We start from the raw sequence: 17,201 nt of genomic DNA, 5'->3' as shown, positions 1-17,201 counted from the left end.
AAATTTTGACAGTAATTTCAGGGTCTGTTTCTTGTGCGACATGGTTACTCTGGAGCCCTGACCATGCTACTCGGGATGTAAAAGAGAGCCTTGCTTTTAGTGGTTGTGTGACATATCAGTTAAGTACTAATTTGAACTAGCATTTTAGAAACAAATGATAGGCTTGTGAAGAAACGAAGGCCTTGTTATATCCAGAAATAAACTTAGCTGTTTAGCAACTATGCCCACAATGAAGTTGTACTCAGAGGTCAAATCTGGCTAAAAATAAATAAATAAATAAATAAAAATCTGTAAAACTGTGGCATATACTAGATCTGATTTACAGAATCCTAAAGTAAAGAAAAAATGACCAACAGCCAATTGTGAGTGAATACAGATGTTTTACAGGATTTATTGTGTAATGCTGGCAACACATGATGAAGATGATGATGTTTTGTAGAGTTCATGGGATGTGAAAGAAGGCTTGAAGTAAATAGAAATGAATGTGACGCTTGAGTTTTTAGAACATAAACTTTCTATGAGTAGTTAAAAGAAGTTAATATGCTCTGTTCATGGGGGGGAAAGTAAACCACAAGTTTTCCTGTATAAAATATAAAATTTTAAATAGCATGAATTGTGTGAGTAGAATATACTAGAAACATTTGTTAAAATCTTCATGATCTCCTTACCTCCTGAACTGCATTTGGGGAGGGGAAGGGGGGAATCTGATTAATTGAGTAAATTTAAACACAAACTCAGACATCAAGACTAAATTAAGGACTCTATAGCTATTTTTTTCAAAGTCTCTTCAGAACGCTACTTCGTTTAAAAAATATTTGACTTTACATTCTGAGTCTTTGCTTTAGAATTAATTTTTATCTTGTTTCACATTAAAGTTAACAGCAAATTGTCTTATTCCTTGACAAATAAGATGCTAAGACCAGCAGCATTCACAAAGCGGTCACAGCAAGCCTTTTCCTTCTCTTCAAACCTTTCTAAAGTCCTTGGAAGCAGCAAAAAGCAGGTCATGTACAGCATGTCCTGACAGATCCTCTGTGGGACAAGAGTGTCCTTTTCTGCTCGGGGTTGTACAATTTTCTGGTGGGCCGATGACTCTCCTTGCCGCTGCTTATAGCAAAAGTGCCTGCAGCAGTCCCTGGTTGTGAGAAATTTTGGACCTCCCTTTTCCTTCAGATGTGGGAAAAGAAAAATGCGGGACGTGTTTCCTAGCTTGCAGGCTCTTGGAGTAAATTGTCAGTGTTTTCTTTGCTGCTTGGCAGGCTCATTTCATTCATATTGAGTGAGGCAAGTTACACCTTGGTGAGATGAGATACTTTTTACAAACTTTGGAATCACTAAACCGTGTCAATTTAGTATGGGAACGAGTTTTGGAGGGGAGTAAGAAACAGCCAGAAGTGAGCCTTTCAAGCTGTGTGGACTCCTTATTCTTATTAGGTTAAGGCCTATACAGTAGGGTTTTTTTTTTGGTTGTTTTTTTGTTTGTTTGTTTGTTTTGTTGTTGTTGTTTTAGGGTTTTTTTGTTTTTTTTTTTGTTTTTTTTTTTTAAAGACGACAACTAATTCAGCATATTTAAAATGGCACTGTTAGCTGTTCCGAGTGTGCCAGTCCTGGCAACTTTCCTGGTTAGTTCAATGAGCATTGCATGCAATCAAATAGTCCTTTCAATTGGGAGCTTATTTAGCTGCATAACTTGAGAAGCCAAAGGTTTGAATGTCTTGGCCTTTGCATCTGTTTCACTTGTACATCACAGATTCCTCTCAAATAATTTTCACATCATATTTTTACAGAAAGTAAGGTCGATGTTTCTTAAGAGGCAGAGTTGTAATATTTCAGTATGAGAGGTCACTCTCTCAAAGGCTTATAGTATGATAAATCAATTGTGGCCGAATATATTCGAGGGTTATTTAAAGGCCGTATGCCCAGTCATGCGAAAAGAGTAAGCACGTTCATTTGTCTCAAATGACAAGAAACTGGATTTCTGCTCACATGCCTCGACATGTTCCCATTACAGAAACTCAAGTATTTGCACACCAAATCAGGTACAGACAAGTGTCCATTAGTCATATGACCCACTGCATGTACGTATATATATATGTCTATACATCTGTATACACTCTCCTAGTATAGTCTTAGCTTTGCATCTGTCTTGTATTTCTGTTTTGATCGTGAGATAGACCCCCTTTTTGGTTCACAGGTTAGGAAAATTGGGGAATGAGCATCAGGGAGCTGTCTGTGGACATCCCCGCACCCCACAAAAAAAAAAAAAATCGGTCTGTTTTTGAATCTTCTCCACAGTCTTCTGTAAGCAAAGCGTCGCTGGTTGGAAAAAGTCTGGAAGAATCTTGTCCTGACAGGCTAGCGACTTCCACATGGAATAAACATAGTAAGCTAAAGTTTGTATAGTGAATCCTGATGGCTTATTAAATTTGTATACAAAACTTTTTTGTTTAATTTTTTTTTTCTTACAGGAAATACTGGAAAGATCCAACAATGGAGGACGGGAAGCCCGTTTGGGCTCCGCACCCAACTGATGGTTTTCAGATGGGGATGATTGTGGACATCGGAACTGACAACTTAACTATTGAACCTTTGAATCAGAAAGGCAAGGTAAGTGTCTCACAAACGAAGGAACAGAGAAAAACCTTACAAAAACTGTTTTGTCTGTAAGCCAAATGTTTGCAAATATCTATAAGTACACTCAGCCTGAAGGAGTGGAAAATCAGTTTTCTGTTCTGAGTTTGGCTAAGGATCATTGTTTAGCTTTCGCTTGCGTTGCAAATGAAATATCTTACTGATAAGATGCTTTCTGTCAGTTATCCTCATGTGTGTTGAGTACATAGAATCATAGAATCGTTTGGGTTGAAAGGGAACTTGAAAAGTCATCTAGTTCAGCCTCCCCTGCAATGAACAGTGGGGACATCTTCAACTAGATCAGGTTGCTCAGAGCCCTTTCCAATCTGAACATGAACTTTTCCATGGATGGGGCATCTACCACCTCTCTGGGCAACCAGTTCCAGTGTTTTATCACCCTTATTATAAAAAATATCTTCCTTATAACTAATCTTCCCTCTTCTAGTTTAAAGCTATTACCCCTTGTCCTATCACCACAGGCCCTGCTAAAAAGTTTGTTCCTGTCTTTCTTATAAGCCCCCTGTAAGTACTGAAAAACTGCAATAAGGTCTCCCCAGAGCCTTCGCTTCTCCAGGCTGAACAACCCCAACTCTGTCAGCCTGTCCTCATAGGAGAGGTATTCCAGCCCTCTCATCGTTTTTGTGCCCCTCCTCTGGACCCAGGCCAACAGGTCCATGTCCTTCTTATGTTGGGAGCTCCAGATCTGGATGCGGTACTCCAGGTGGGGTCTGACCAGAGCGGAGTAGAGGGGCAGAATCACGTCCCTTGACCTGCTGGCCACGCTTCTTTTGATGCAGCCCAGGATACAGTTGGCGTTCTGGGCTGCGAGCTCGCGTTGCCAGCTCATGTCCAGCTTTTCATCCACCAGTACCCTGAAGTCCTTCTTGTCAGGGCTGCTCTCAATCCCTTCATCCCCCAGCCTGTATTGACCAGGGGTTGCTCTGACCCAGATGCAGGACCCTTATGAAAGAGAGGAGGATTGAATCTCCATAGCCATTTGTTTCAGTACTGTATACTTTATTTTTTTAAATTAGAGACTGGTTAAGAATCTGCTGTTGAGATTAGCTTCTCTCTTTTCCCTTATATGCATAGAGAGTGTCCTACAGGGTTGTCCTAGGCTCTGGCTTAGATGAGATACCTTACTGTTAGACTGATGAAGATTGAGAGATGAATCCTCTTACCTCAAGTACCTTGAGAAGTAACGATGTCAAACAAAGGTCCTATGGAATTGATACATCAAATTAAAGGCAAAATAAATGTAACTTTTAAAATGAAGTCCTAATTCATCCTAATTAGTGTGTTACAACTGATTCATTTATCATGACATCTTTCAGATTCAGTACATTGTAATTAAATGTCAGTTTTTACAGGAAGCGCCTTGTATCTATCAATTATCCTACTTCAGATGGTCAGCATCCTGGTTTTTGCTATCTGGAATAAGATCAGACACTGTTTTAAAAGTTGTGATTTTTTGCCTTTGTGGATATGTGACATGTGCCCTTTCTAACAATTTTGTTGTTTCAGTGTCTTCAGGTGTGGAAAAGACAAAGTATTTTTTGTAACTTCTTTTTTAATGTCAACAATAGTAGAGAATGTCTTGTCACAGGTCAAAATGTTACACAGCAGTCCTTCCTTTTGGTGGAATGTTTATAGGCTTTTTTCTACGTCTTGGAGAGGAAGTTGATTTTGCTTTCCTTAGAAATAAAAAGCAAGTGCAACGTCTGATTTTTGTGTGTGAGAGAGAAAGTCTGTAGGTTTAGTAGTAGCAGTATGCATTCTTCAGTTTGGGGAAGAGCAAAATTATTCAGAGAAGAATATTACATATTCCAAAGCTATGGCTAAGTAGTCTTTAACTGACTTAAATGATTTTGACCCCCACCGCTATTTGTGTTTATATCCCCAAATGGCTCTGATATGATAAAGAGCAAAAGTCTGTGTATTGAAACAGAAACAGACAATAAGGAGATTCCTGAGTCAGTATTTATTTCGAAGTTATGCTTCTTTCAGGGATTTTTTTGTTTGTTTTTGTTTGGTTTTTTTTTTTTTGTGAAAGCAAAAGAATGATCCTAGAATACAAATATTTTGCTTCATGGTTCACAACAAACAATCTCTTTTGTCTAGAAGGTTTGTTGTTCTGCTGTTGGCTGTTCTCTTGAATTAAGCAGATCAATTAAGGGCCTAATGTTCATTCATCTAAAGGAACAAACACCTCACAGTTTAAATACCGTAGAGATTATGGTCCTATATTTCTAATTATCAAACTTCCTTATATTAATAGAGGTGGAGTAAAACATTTTCTTGATTACCTTCTCAGTCTTTTCAAGGTGTCGTTGATTTCTTCTTACAGTGAAATGGTTCTCATTTCTTTTTGTCTTTTTAAGAAGACTCTGTTCTTGTGCACTTAGACCATTAATTTGAAGTAGTCAGCGTTAATACCCATTATTATCAACTTTGTTTACTTAAAATGGTAGTTCAAAAGTGCTGTTCAGTAAGAAGGAGTGATCCAGCAGCTCCGGAGTTGCCCATGATAATTACAGGGAGGAGAGGAGTAACCTGATCTTGTAAACATATCCGGGCAGTGTAACTTATTATTATTTTTTAATCTGGGTCATTAACATGTCATATGTATTCTCTGTAGGTGCTGGTAGTTTACCAGAGATCACAGGCTGAAAAGGAAATGTGTATGCATATGTTTGATTATTCCCTTTTATACTACTTAATGGTTAATTAAAATATGTTGCTAATAACTGCAATAAATGCTGCAAGGCAGCAGTTTCAGGATGTCTTAAAATCTTCTCCCCTTTCCCCACCCGTAGCTAGCTCTTGTGTTGCAGAGTGTCAACACCAGTTGCAGTCTGCCCACTGAGCTGTGCGTGACAAAGCAAAGGAGGTCAGAGCACAGATCCACCTTAAAAATGAAGAAGTGGAAAGTTTTCGGGAGGGCAGCAAGCAGTGGCAGGGTGAGGAGGACCTGAGGCCATCATGGCTTTAAATTGCTTTGTATAACGAAATCAAGTTATCCAGTCCAGACTGGGTGAAGGTAGTTGGCCAGCACACTCATTTGCTTAGAAACCAGCAATAGCAGTTTTGGGTACCTTCAGCCCATACAGAGTTAACAACATCATTTACATTTCTGTGTGGAGGCTGGGTGTCTAAAGAGAGGTGGGGATCTGAGTCACCCAACCTGCACTGTACAAAGAAGAGTAATCCAAGCTGCAGGAGTGCGTTATCAGAACAGAGGATGCATGTGTTACAGGATGGGAGCTACTTCCCGAAAACTAGATCATCAGCTTGCGAGGCTGATAAATGCCACGACTGGAAAGAAAACAGAGAAACTGAAGAGGGGTTTGCTAATGAGCATGGTCCCACCTGGGGCTGGAGCGCTGCCCTGAGGATGGGCTCCAGACCGGACTGGGCGCTGTGGCTGGCAGCCCTGGCCCGTGTCCCACCAGCAGTCGCATGCTGGTGTACAAGGAAGGAGGCGGGTAGAAAGGCAGCCAGTTGTTAACTAGGATTGCATTTACACTTCTACTTTGGGTGTACTTTTCTGAACTTACTGGGAATCCTAACCTCAGATCCTGTTGCATATATTCATTTTGTTGTGTTGCTTCATGCTGTAACAGGGAGAAGGCAGATGACAGTGCAATTGCCAAATGGGGAATTTGCTCTTTTCCTGGAGGTAGGAAATCTAAGTAAAGCAATTATGAAGAGATGCCTCAGAGGGACTTGTACCCTGAGATACCATCCCGGGACCCTGGTGGCCCTGAGGAGTTTGGGGGGCAGGCATTTCTTAGAGCATCAGCAGTAATGAGTTTCTGGCAGTCATTGGGAAGGTGTGGGGTGCTGCAGGAACCCACTGACACTCCTCCTGCAGTCAACTGAGAGGCACTTTGTGGCTCTGCGCCAGGTCTGAAGGGTCATGGAGGGCTTTATGGGGCACCTGCTCTGGTATGCTGTGAATAAGGGGAAAGGTATTTTTCCAGGCTAAGTATAAATGAATAAATGCACTTTGAAAGTAAGGATCAGAATGTCCAAAGTTCAGTGCTTCAAGCTAAAGGGTTTGTTTTGTTTTTTGTTTTTTTTTTTCAGCAGTGAGCGCAGCTTGCATTGCACAAATGAGACATATTCTTGTCTGTGTTACACACCATTTGTACTGCTGTGGGTTTGTGAAATACAGCTGAGAGTAGGGATGTCTCCTGTCTGTATCTGGAAGGTATAAAGGGAGACACGGTTACACGTATTGGATTACATGGCAGAAAGAAGATCCTGCTTGAATGGAAAGATATCTTTTTTCACTCATCTAGTTTCTGGGAGAATAGTTAAGATTGCCATTGGATTTCAAGGGCTGCTTCATTACAAAGAGAGGAAAAAAACCCTACAAACCCCCCTAAACCCTGTTTTGCCTCCTGAGACCATTTTATTGTCTCATAAGATTAATACCCTCTCCATTTTCTTAGAACAAGTTTGTCCTAAACTATGCCTTAATGCAAAAGTCTTCCACCAAATGTCTGAAGTGTTTTCTCCTTACAATAAATATTTTAAAAAAATAAATAATGGTAAAGAATTTCTTTGGATAATTTTTTATTAATAGACCTGGTTACCTTGCCCATTTTCCTATTTAATATATTAGATTTTAAAAGTCATTGGCAATACTCAGGGCTCTGCACATCTAGCTAACGTACTTACCTACATAACAAGTAATCACCTTACATAAAGCAGGTGTCCAGCTGATAAATACAGGAGTGAAATTCTTTGTTGACGTAGATGAAACTAGGCTTCACGTACTGATCTAACGAAGTCCAGGAGAAAAACATCAGCTTTCAGATAACTCTTCTTCATACTGCTTATTTATCACTTCTGAAATACTCTAGAAATGAATTCACAATTCACATTGAGTGAAAAAAAATGAAGGAGGACATAATACAGCATGAACTCTCATTATTTTTTTCATTGACATTTATCTTGGATCAGAAGGCTGAGTGGTGAGGACATTGAAAAAGCTCTTCCTTCCTCTTCTGGACTAGATCTGGTATGGCTGACTTTAGATCCATGAAATGTTTAAGTATCAGAGACCTGTGAAGAGTCTTACAGAATAGCTGGGTATTGTGTTCATTCTCTTCTGTGAAAAAAAAATAAATCTGTCTTTTTCTGGTGGTTAAACTTGCGTTACACATCAGCAGACAAGAACAAGAAGTGAAGTTAGATTTTCGTGGAGCCAGTCATATTTTTTTCTTAAACTTTTCCACTGTTTCATGCACAGTGAACTGATTACATGGGAAACTGTTGTGTTCAAATATATCTTTACCCAATGAGATGCACCTTAATTGTTGACAAACTTGCAGAGAAAATTATTAGGATAATACGATCTGACTGCAATATTGTGAGAGGGAGGAAAGGGGGAGTCGGGGGGAAATCTCTGCGCTGCTAAAACTCTAAATAGCAGCCGGCAACTTTCTTAGGTAGCTAAAGACGCTCAGGTCCTCCAGAGCTCTACCGAGTTCTGATAAAGGATATTTTGGAGGTAGCTGGTCCGGTGGATGTTCAGACTTTCCAACATCATTGAGCAGTTCTGTTTCCCTTAGGAAAGCTTCTTAGGCATGTTTTTCTGCATTAGATCCTGATAAGGGAATGACAAAATATAATTTATTATGACTACAAATTGCATACTGTACGATAACTTTGTAGGGAAGGGATATTATAGACTTACTGTTTTCTGACTGGCAGCAATTAAGTTCTGCTTTGAGACATTTTTAACCCTTCCCACTTCAAAGGGAGTTGGAATTTGTGGCTGTGCATGATGGTGTAAGCTACAAGAGCTCACATATTGTGTCTATTGTACTGAGGCAAAGATGAAGCAAGTTGCTGTATTTCTCCTAAACTTCCACATGAGATGTTTCTCATGGGACCGTCTTGCTGAGTACAATGTTAAACAAGCAAACATGTTTGTTTATTGAGGTCATTCTTTAGGTCCAGTGGGTTGCCTTTTCAAATATTAGACTAGACTTCTTGTCTCCGTTTCCACAGGGAAAAGGAGACTGCCTGCAGCAGCATGGCGGCTGCCGTGTTTAATTGGTACAACAGGGTTTTTGTTCATTCATAGGTAGTGCAAACAAGCTATTACTGCAGTAAACAAAAAAGTATAATTAAAAACCTACCTCTTCCAATAGGTATTTTTGTGCAGATGCTGTAATGCATGTGTGCTAGGATGTTTTTCCTTCCTTTTTACAACAATATAAATTATGATTTCTGGAGAATAAAGAAGAAACAAAGTTGCTTTTGTTATGAATTTTTCCAGTTGGATGTGAACACTTGATAAATGGCTGTTTTGTATAATGGGAATACAAGGGTTGAAGGAAGGTCTTACTTTACTTTAGTGTTGATTTATTGAAGGAAAAAAAATGCAACAAGCAACAACCAAGGCTACAGTGTTTGGGGATACAGAGGATATTATGTATTGAACATTTATATTTTAAGTAGGAATGTTTAAAAACAGCATATGATAATGACAGCTCAGTCCTTTGAACTAATAATTTGGTTTTTATTCTTTGTGTTTCTTTGCAAACCTGAGGAAGTTGTATGTCCTTTACAATGTTGTTCCCTTTGCAGTATGTTTTTTTTATCTTTATTTTTTATATTACGTGATATTACAATATGACATGCAATTTTGGAAATGAACATCAAATATTGTTGCAACAAAAATATATACTACGGTGACTGCAATTTTATAATGTAGTGTAGTAATGTAAATGCAGCAGCTCCTACCTGCATCTAGTAACTCAGTAAAATTTCCAATGCTGAAGTATAAAGCTGGCAACTTTGTTTTAAATCATACACTATTACAGTGCACTCACTTGTATCTTTGCATCAGATACCTTTGAACTATATTTCTATTTTTATAGAACTCTGACAATGTTAATATGTTTCATTTAACAGACTTTCCAGGCTGCTATCAATCAAGTGTTTCCTGCGGAAGAGGACAGCAAAAAGGATGTAGAAGATAATTGTAAGTTATGAATTTAAAAATAAATTATGCATTTGAAAAAAATATCTGTATAGAAAAGAATATTGTTTCCTTACAAGCTTCCTGTAGTCTGTGTTTTGTGTCGTTGCTTGAATTTATGTATGACCTCTACACTAGTCCTTTAAACTTCTTCAGTGATTTTTAAAATGGGCTTACTTTATTGTGTTTTTTAGTTTTCAGTTGAACACTTTAGAGAAAGTCATAGTTACATTATTGTCACATACAGCTGTTACCTGACTTCAGATACATAGCAGATGTCACCTAACTGCATCGGGACCAACTGCCTTCAGCATTATGGGGATTAACTATATCTTTTATAGTGCAGCAAAAGAATTAGTTGCTTTATCAGCAGCTGTATTGTACAGCATTTTCCTGCATGTAACCCATTTCTCAGATAGCATTCCTGTGGAAGTACAGGTAATTGAAAATAAATTTTAAGATAATCTTCCCAAAACGGGAGACAGAAATCTGGACCCATCAAGGCCATTGGAAAAGGCAGTAGATTATAGTGAATTGGATACAGGAGTTCTTCTGGAGAAGGAATTTTGAGGTGAACTTGTGTAATAAACTTTAGTGTTGATCTGCAGGGCTTTTATTTTGTTAAATATTTTCTAGTTGGGTGTGTGGAAACAAATATTCTATTCAAATATGGGGAGAGAGCACCAAGAAAGATGAGTAAGCGCTAGCATCAGTGTTTAGAGAACTGTTAAACAAATATTTTGCTGCTGTTGCTCTGTGTGAACAAATCACAGAGACTCTCCTGTCTTGAAAACCTGATGAAGGTGATTCTTTTAAACATTTCCTGTGTCTTTTACTGGTTGGTGCAAATACTGGTAACTTTGTAAATGGCAGGCAAAAGTATCTTCTACTGTTCCTCATTTAAAATAGAGGCTAGGACTTTGAAAGTTGTTTAGGCGACCTAACCACAATTCCTGTTTTCAAATAGGGGTTAGTATTTATATCCTGTGGCAGGAAATACAGCTGAATGTTACAGCTGCTCCGTAAGGAACAAGAAGGTGAGATCTGACTTAGATGGTGCAGTGTCGTTACAGGTGGAACCAAGCTGGTAGCCTTGCTTCCAGTTGCTTATATTTTTGCAAACATTATGCAGGTTGAAACTTTTCAAAGCTGGTATCTGTATTCTCTGCACGTGGTGATTGTTAGGGAAATGCAAATCTGTGCATCTGTCACAGTTCTTTTACTGAGATGTCCTGGCACTTCAATGTCTCAGGGAAATGAAATTTGTAGTGAGATTACAGAAATAATCTGAGATTCCCGCAAAATACTATTCAATTAAGTTAAAACAGTCTTCCTATCACAGAAAATGTTATCTTTGACTTACTGAGTAAAATACAAAACTTAGAAATGCTTTTTCCAGTAATCCTTTCTGTATCAAACGTTATTCTGAGACTTTTCTAACATATTCTCACTTTTTGTTCACTTGTTGAGGTTTATCTCCAGGATGCATTAAACCCAAGTTCATTTTCCTTCTCTGCCAGACAGCGTCTGTGCTGAGCATCACTGATCTTTAAGAAAAAACTTAAAATAAAATACTGAGTGCTTTCAGTCTCACCTTATAATACTGTTCTGAAAAATCCTGAAAGACTAGTTAATGATACACTTACTATTCCAGCCTATGTTTTAGTAGGAAGTAATTTGCTGAAGTATTGCTTTTTTGCACCCTCAGTCTTCCATATCCCAAAGGCACTAGCTGCAAGAGACACCTTTTTGAGAATCTAGCCCTTCCTCAAATTTGATTTTTTCAGTAAATATTGCAAGCAGTACAAACACAAAGCATCTACTCCCCCCGCCTTTCTGTGATTCACATTCCTCTTCTGCTCTCCCCAAACTCCACTCAGTTTTGTGGGGTTGTCACCATATGTGCAGTCTTCCATATCCCAAAGGCACTAGCTGCAAGAGACACCTTTTTGAGAATCTAGCCCTTCCTCAAATTTGATTTTTTCAGTAAATATTGCAAGCAGTACAAACACAAAGCATCTACTCCCCCCGCCTTTCTGTGATTCACATTCCTCTTCTGCTCTCCCCAAACTCCACTCAGTTTTGTGGGGTTGTCACCATATGTGGAATTTTTATTTTTTTATGGCCAAGAAATTTTTTTTATTTTTTTTTAATTAAAAAAAAACAAAACAAAACCCGAGATAAGAATCTTTTTTAAAAAAAAAAAGTTCTGCAGATGCAGAGCCTTACAATTACTTGAAAAAATTATTTTCCATAAAACCCCTGCTTCATTGTGTGCACAGGAGAGCTAGTATGAGTAAATTTAACATTGATATTTCCTAGCTTTTAGTGCCTGACTTCACTTCTGTGAACTTTTTGTGTGTGTGTAAGTAAATATGTGGACTACTAAATGCACATACATACATTGGTTATATTTAGGCATAAGCCACATGAATATTCAGAATTCTCTCTCTGGTGACTTCCTTTGCCTCTGGATATGGATGCCTCTTTTAAAGGATTTATTCTAAAGAAGATACATTTCGAAGTTGCTGACATAAGCCTTAGTTTGCATGCCTTGAGTGGAGGCAGCAACATCCCCTGGGGGAGCAAGCTCCCATTACACACTGAGTCTGCAGGTATAACTACTTTAACAAGGACCTGCTAGGAGAGTACTGCGGACACACTGAGATTTGGGGTCCTTTGTAGTTTAGGTAATTATCAAGTTTTTATTAGGGTGCTTAACTGATGACTCTTTCCTTTAAGACATACTGCAAACCCTGAGAGGTTCTTATGAAGAGAGGGTCAAGGGAGAGGATGCTTTCTTTAAGCGTATGTAGACAATTACTATATAGTAGTTCTTCAACTCGATACTGAGAATCCAAATGACTTAAATAAATTAGCAAACGTAAAGTTAACACCCTCCCCTCCCCCCAAGGCACACACAAGAAGAGGAGGAGATTTTAACTTTTATGAGAGCAAGCAGGAGTTTCTGTTTCTGGCCCATTTCCTTGTAACGTCTCTTTCTCTTGGGGTGACCTTCTTAAAAAAGATGAAGGTGGAAGAGGTCTGTGGAGGCAGACCTGCAGGTTGCAGTCCCAGCGCAGTGTTCTCAGCTACGTGGACTGAGTGTGCTGGCAGTGTGCCCAGGTGGCCAAGAAGGCCAACAGCATCCTGGCCTGTATCAGGAATAGCGTAGTGAGCAGGACCAGGGAAGTGATTGTCCCCTGGTACTCCGCACTGGTGAGGCCCCACCTCAAATACTGTGTTCAGTTTTGAGCCCCTCATGACAAGAAAGACATCGAGGTGCTGGAACGTGTCCAGAGAATGGCAACGAATCTGGTGAGGGGTCCGGAGAACAGGTCTTATGAGGAGCGGCTGAGGGAACTGGTGTTGTTCAGCCTGGAGAAAAGGAGGCTCAAGGGAGACCTTATCACTCTTTACAATTACCTGAAGGGAGGTTGTAGAGAGGTGGAGGTTGGTCTCTTCTCACTTGTAACAAGCGATAGGACAAGAGGAAATGGCCTCAAGTTGTGCCAGGGGAGGTTTAGGATGATATTAGGAAAAAATTCTTCACCGAAAGAGTTATCAAACATTCGAACAGGCTGCCCAGGGAAGTGGTGGATTCACCATCCCTGGAGGTATTTAAAAGACGGGTAGACATGGTGCTTAGGGACACAGTTTAGTGGTGGTCTTGGCAGTGTTAGACAATTCAATGGGGAGGGGAAGAGGAGAAGTTCTGCGTTCAGGTGCCTCTGCAGCAGTGACTGCATGGTTTGTGGGTGGTGTGGGTCTGCTGGGGTGGCAGGGGAAAGGCCGTGGTGATGGAGGCCAGCCTGCTGCTTCATGAAGGTATCATGCACAGGCCCAATTCCAAGGCTCTTATGATCCAAAGGGAGATTTTACTTAGCCTAAAGCTAAAGCATGGGTGGTGTGCATCCACCAACACAGGGATGTGTATGCAAAGGATTTTGTGGAGAAAATGATTTCTTCTAAACAACCCAGGTCCTTTGAGAAGCATGAACAATTTGAACCGTTTGAAGCAAAGCTACGTTTAGTCATGTAATGGAAGGAATGGCTGTTATTCAGTGGAGCTACGCAAGCCATAGTGAGGCTGCAAATGGCTACTGAACCTGCCTCCGCTTGAGGCCGATCTCAGGTGGTAGGAGGCAGAGCCACTCCTGGGTCCACTGTGGAAGGAAAGGGAAAAGATTGAAGACAAAAACACAGATGCTCTTGAGAAGCTCCCATTATCCTTTGCCAGTATCTCTTGGTTCAGCTGGAGAAGTGTTGAAGGAGATGTTAAGAGCTGCTTACTGAGCTTCAGGCATCCTTGCAGGGTGAGGTGGCTGGCCAGGTTGACTTTGGGTCATCAGAACTGGCAGCCCTTCTTCCACATTTCTTCAAATATGTTGGAGTACATTTTACCTCATTGGAGTACATTTTACCTCAAGAAAGGGCATTGGTCCAACTTGAGAAACAGCTTTGTTCGTCTTTATAGATGAGAGGTGCATACGTGGCCCTCGTGTGAGGTCTGGGGTAGCAGTTACAATTACAGGCACAGTGATCACTCCATCAACAGTAGGCAGATGCATACAAGTTTTTAAGTGATGCTAGTACTGTAAGGTTTACCATTCCGTCAGTTGTAACTAGCCAAAATAGCGTTGGGTACTTGAATATTAAGTGGTGAGAAAAAGAGGATTAAGCATATTTGAAAATGCAGGCTGTGTAATGAGTAGTGCCCTCAGTTGGTTTAGGGATAATGTTTTTAATATTGTTACAGCGGGAACTGGTAATGACCTCTGTAATTAAGGCTGCCAACACTTTCCAGTGCTTTGTAGCTGAAAACAATGACCAGCTTTGCCAGAATGTGAACCTGTATGGTCTGAAGCTTTCTGTGGGTGCCTGCTCGCTGCCTTGAGCCGCTGCCTTGTAACATTTCAGCAGAGTTAGTTCAGTTATTTTATATTAACAAGCGAAGATAAAAAATAGCTAGGTTTTTCTGTGCTAACATTCCCCCCCCGCCGGCACCCCCCCCAGTTTCTTTGAGGAGGCCTGGTAGCCACAGAATTCCAAAGTGAAAGGCATTGGTGCCTGGTGTTGCAATGATGCCTGCTGCTGCCTCTAGCACAGTATGTCCCGATTGAATCAGTGAATATAAATATCTAAAAATCACCAGAACACAGCAATTACTCTAAAGGTCCATTGGATGGTATTACCTTGTGGACACTGTGGCAGAGATTGGAGAGGGGAACTGGAAAGAAGGAAACGGTTGGTCTTGGGGATTTTGGTAGGCATCGATTTCTGTGCTTACAGGACAGCATGGAGGGAGACGCACCATATTTGTCTGAAATGCTGGTAAAAGGGAGCCTGCGCTGAGCAGGGCCTGTGTTGAGACTCCTGCAGTCTGATTCCTTGTTCACCAACTCTCTGTAACTCCAGTTGTACAGTAAAGAGCAGGTCTACGGTTTTTAAAACGTATATTGAGTCAGCAGTTCTTCCTCAAGACAGTGTAGAGAAATGATAGAACTAAAATACAACCAAAGAGAGTGGAAGTAAAATTCTCCATAATCCTAAGATTTAGTTGCTTGGCTGTACATGAAGCTGGTCCTGAGCCCTTAATGGTGTATGATTGTCTTTTACTTGCAGGTTCCCTTATGTATCTAAACGAAGCCACTCTCCTTCACAATATCAAAGTTCGGTACAGTAAAGACAGAATTTACGTAAGTATTACATGTCATGACAACCAGTCTAATGATGTCCTTTCAAAAAAATCAACAAAACAAGTGTTTACAATTCTGTGTTTTCTTATAACAGAAAGTAAACGGAAATGGTAACATTGGAAACTTAGGAGGTTTTAGGGTTTTTTTTGTGTTTTTTTTTTTTTTAACATTATACCCTGTTTGAGATCTGAATTGCAATCACCTTAATTTTAGCTAATTTTTACGAGGCAGAGTAATAGATTTTTCTCTACATGACTGTTCATGTGCACCAATAGCACAGCGTTTTATCACAAAGGTCCGTTCCTACAGGTAACTTACTTCGCCCATAGAGTAGCTGTTAACAAAGATGGTTTTCTTTCTTCATTATTTTTGAACGAAGCAAACAGGTGCCGTCTTTGACACCTCCTAGCTCAAATGTCCATCTTAATCTTTTATATTGCTATCACATTGCCTAATTGTACTTAATGAATTCTGACTAAATTACATTTTGTCCTTGCCATCTGCCCAGACACTGACAGCTGTGAAATAGAAGATAGATAAGAGCTTGCTTTCTTTCTTATTTTTTTGTATTTCTAATAGCAGGCTGACTAGTGGTGATACAAAACAGTTCTACATATTTTCTAAGGGTCGGTGTTAAAATAATTCTCTTGCGTTAGCATACTGTTCTAAAATGAAGTAGAGTTAACCCATTTTATATAAATGTAAAAAGAAAGTATAGTTGTTTTCTTTTGTTGCAGTTAACTGTACATAGCTATAAATTCTTTATGGCTCAAGATCAAGCACCAGCTTTAAAATAAATTTAAAAAATAGCCATTTGAACACTGTTCTGGAAAAATAATAATTAAAAAAAACCCCAAAAAACTCAAAGGAAGTAAAATTCTAAAACTGAACTGCTTATGAGGTAGGATAGTATTTAGGTTCATAAAGCCTTTCTTCATTGTAAATAAATACTACTAATACATTGTCCTAAGCTGGTGTATTATCTGGAGAAAAAAATAAAGGTTCAATTCATATTTTAACTCCCTTCCTTTCTAACATTAAGTTACAGTTTGAATCAACAATTTTTTTTTTCTTTTTGTTTAATGCTGGTTAACAGTATTTGTCTTGTTACTAAAAGGAAAACTAGTATTACTACTTGCAGCTCTTGAAGAAATGTTTTTCTTCAGTAAAATAAGTGCTGAAAACAGAGGCAATTAAGGAAATTCATATATTGTGTGTGATCCAGCCTCGTATCAACATAGCATGATAATGTCCAAATTTCAGTTGTCTAGGGATATGCTCATTGACAACAAACAAAATAAGTTATTCAAGCTGAAGGTTTATCTGATTTTCTTCAGACCTTTTCCTGCAAATCTGCTTTTTTCTGTGATTCAGACATCTGTTCTTCCTTGCATGTAATCTGGCCATTATAACCAAACTATGAAAGTTTTTTTCAAAACCTTAAAAAAACCCTTATCTTCAGTCTTCCTTATCCTATGGAAAGGTAAAAAGCAGTCTTGGTTTGAGATTCTTTTGAAATTCCTTCTCTGTGAGAGAACATTTGCATTCTGTATTTCTCACCGTGGATGCAGCCATAGCTAATTTCTCTCGGCTGAATGCTTTTATTGCCTGGCTTGAGAGCGTTCCCAGGCAGGGTCCTGTCGGTCCTTCCTGGTGATTTTTTGCTGAGTTTCTTCCATTAGATATTGAAAAATTATCCTCCTCATTGGAGGAGAGTGCATTGTGCTAGCCGGAAGCTTAGTTTATTCACTTTGAGGAGGAGCTTGTGGTGTCTTATTCTTGATCCAGTAACTCGGACAATAGGAAATAATTTAAAAGGAGATTGGGAGAAAGGTCAAATTCAGGACATGCTCCACAACTCAGTGGTTAGG

General features: G+C 39.4%; 1 protein-coding gene across 1 annotated transcript in view; it reads left to right on the top strand.

Annotated features, from left to right (window-relative positions):
* Positions 1 to 2,490: 2,490 nt before the first annotated feature.
* MYO6 (myosin VI) overlaps positions 2,491 to 17,201 on the top strand; it is an 82,297-nt gene continuing 67,586 nt past the window's right edge. The window contains 3 exon segments of the mRNA XM_009895762.1: positions 2,491 to 2,607; positions 9,565 to 9,634; positions 15,257 to 15,330. Of these exon segments, the coding sequence (XP_009894064.1) occupies positions 2,491 to 2,607; positions 9,565 to 9,634; positions 15,257 to 15,330 (261 nt within the window).

The sequence above is a fragment of the Charadrius vociferus genome, unplaced genomic scaffold, assembly GCF_000708025.1.
Source record: "Charadrius vociferus isolate BGI_N301 unplaced genomic scaffold, ASM70802v2 scaffold362, whole genome shotgun sequence".
In the NCBI taxonomy this organism is placed as follows: domain Eukaryota; kingdom Metazoa; phylum Chordata; class Aves; order Charadriiformes; family Charadriidae; genus Charadrius; species Charadrius vociferus.
The sequence above is the reverse complement of the archived record's forward strand: the minus strand, read 5'-3'. Positions and strand labels throughout refer to the sequence as shown.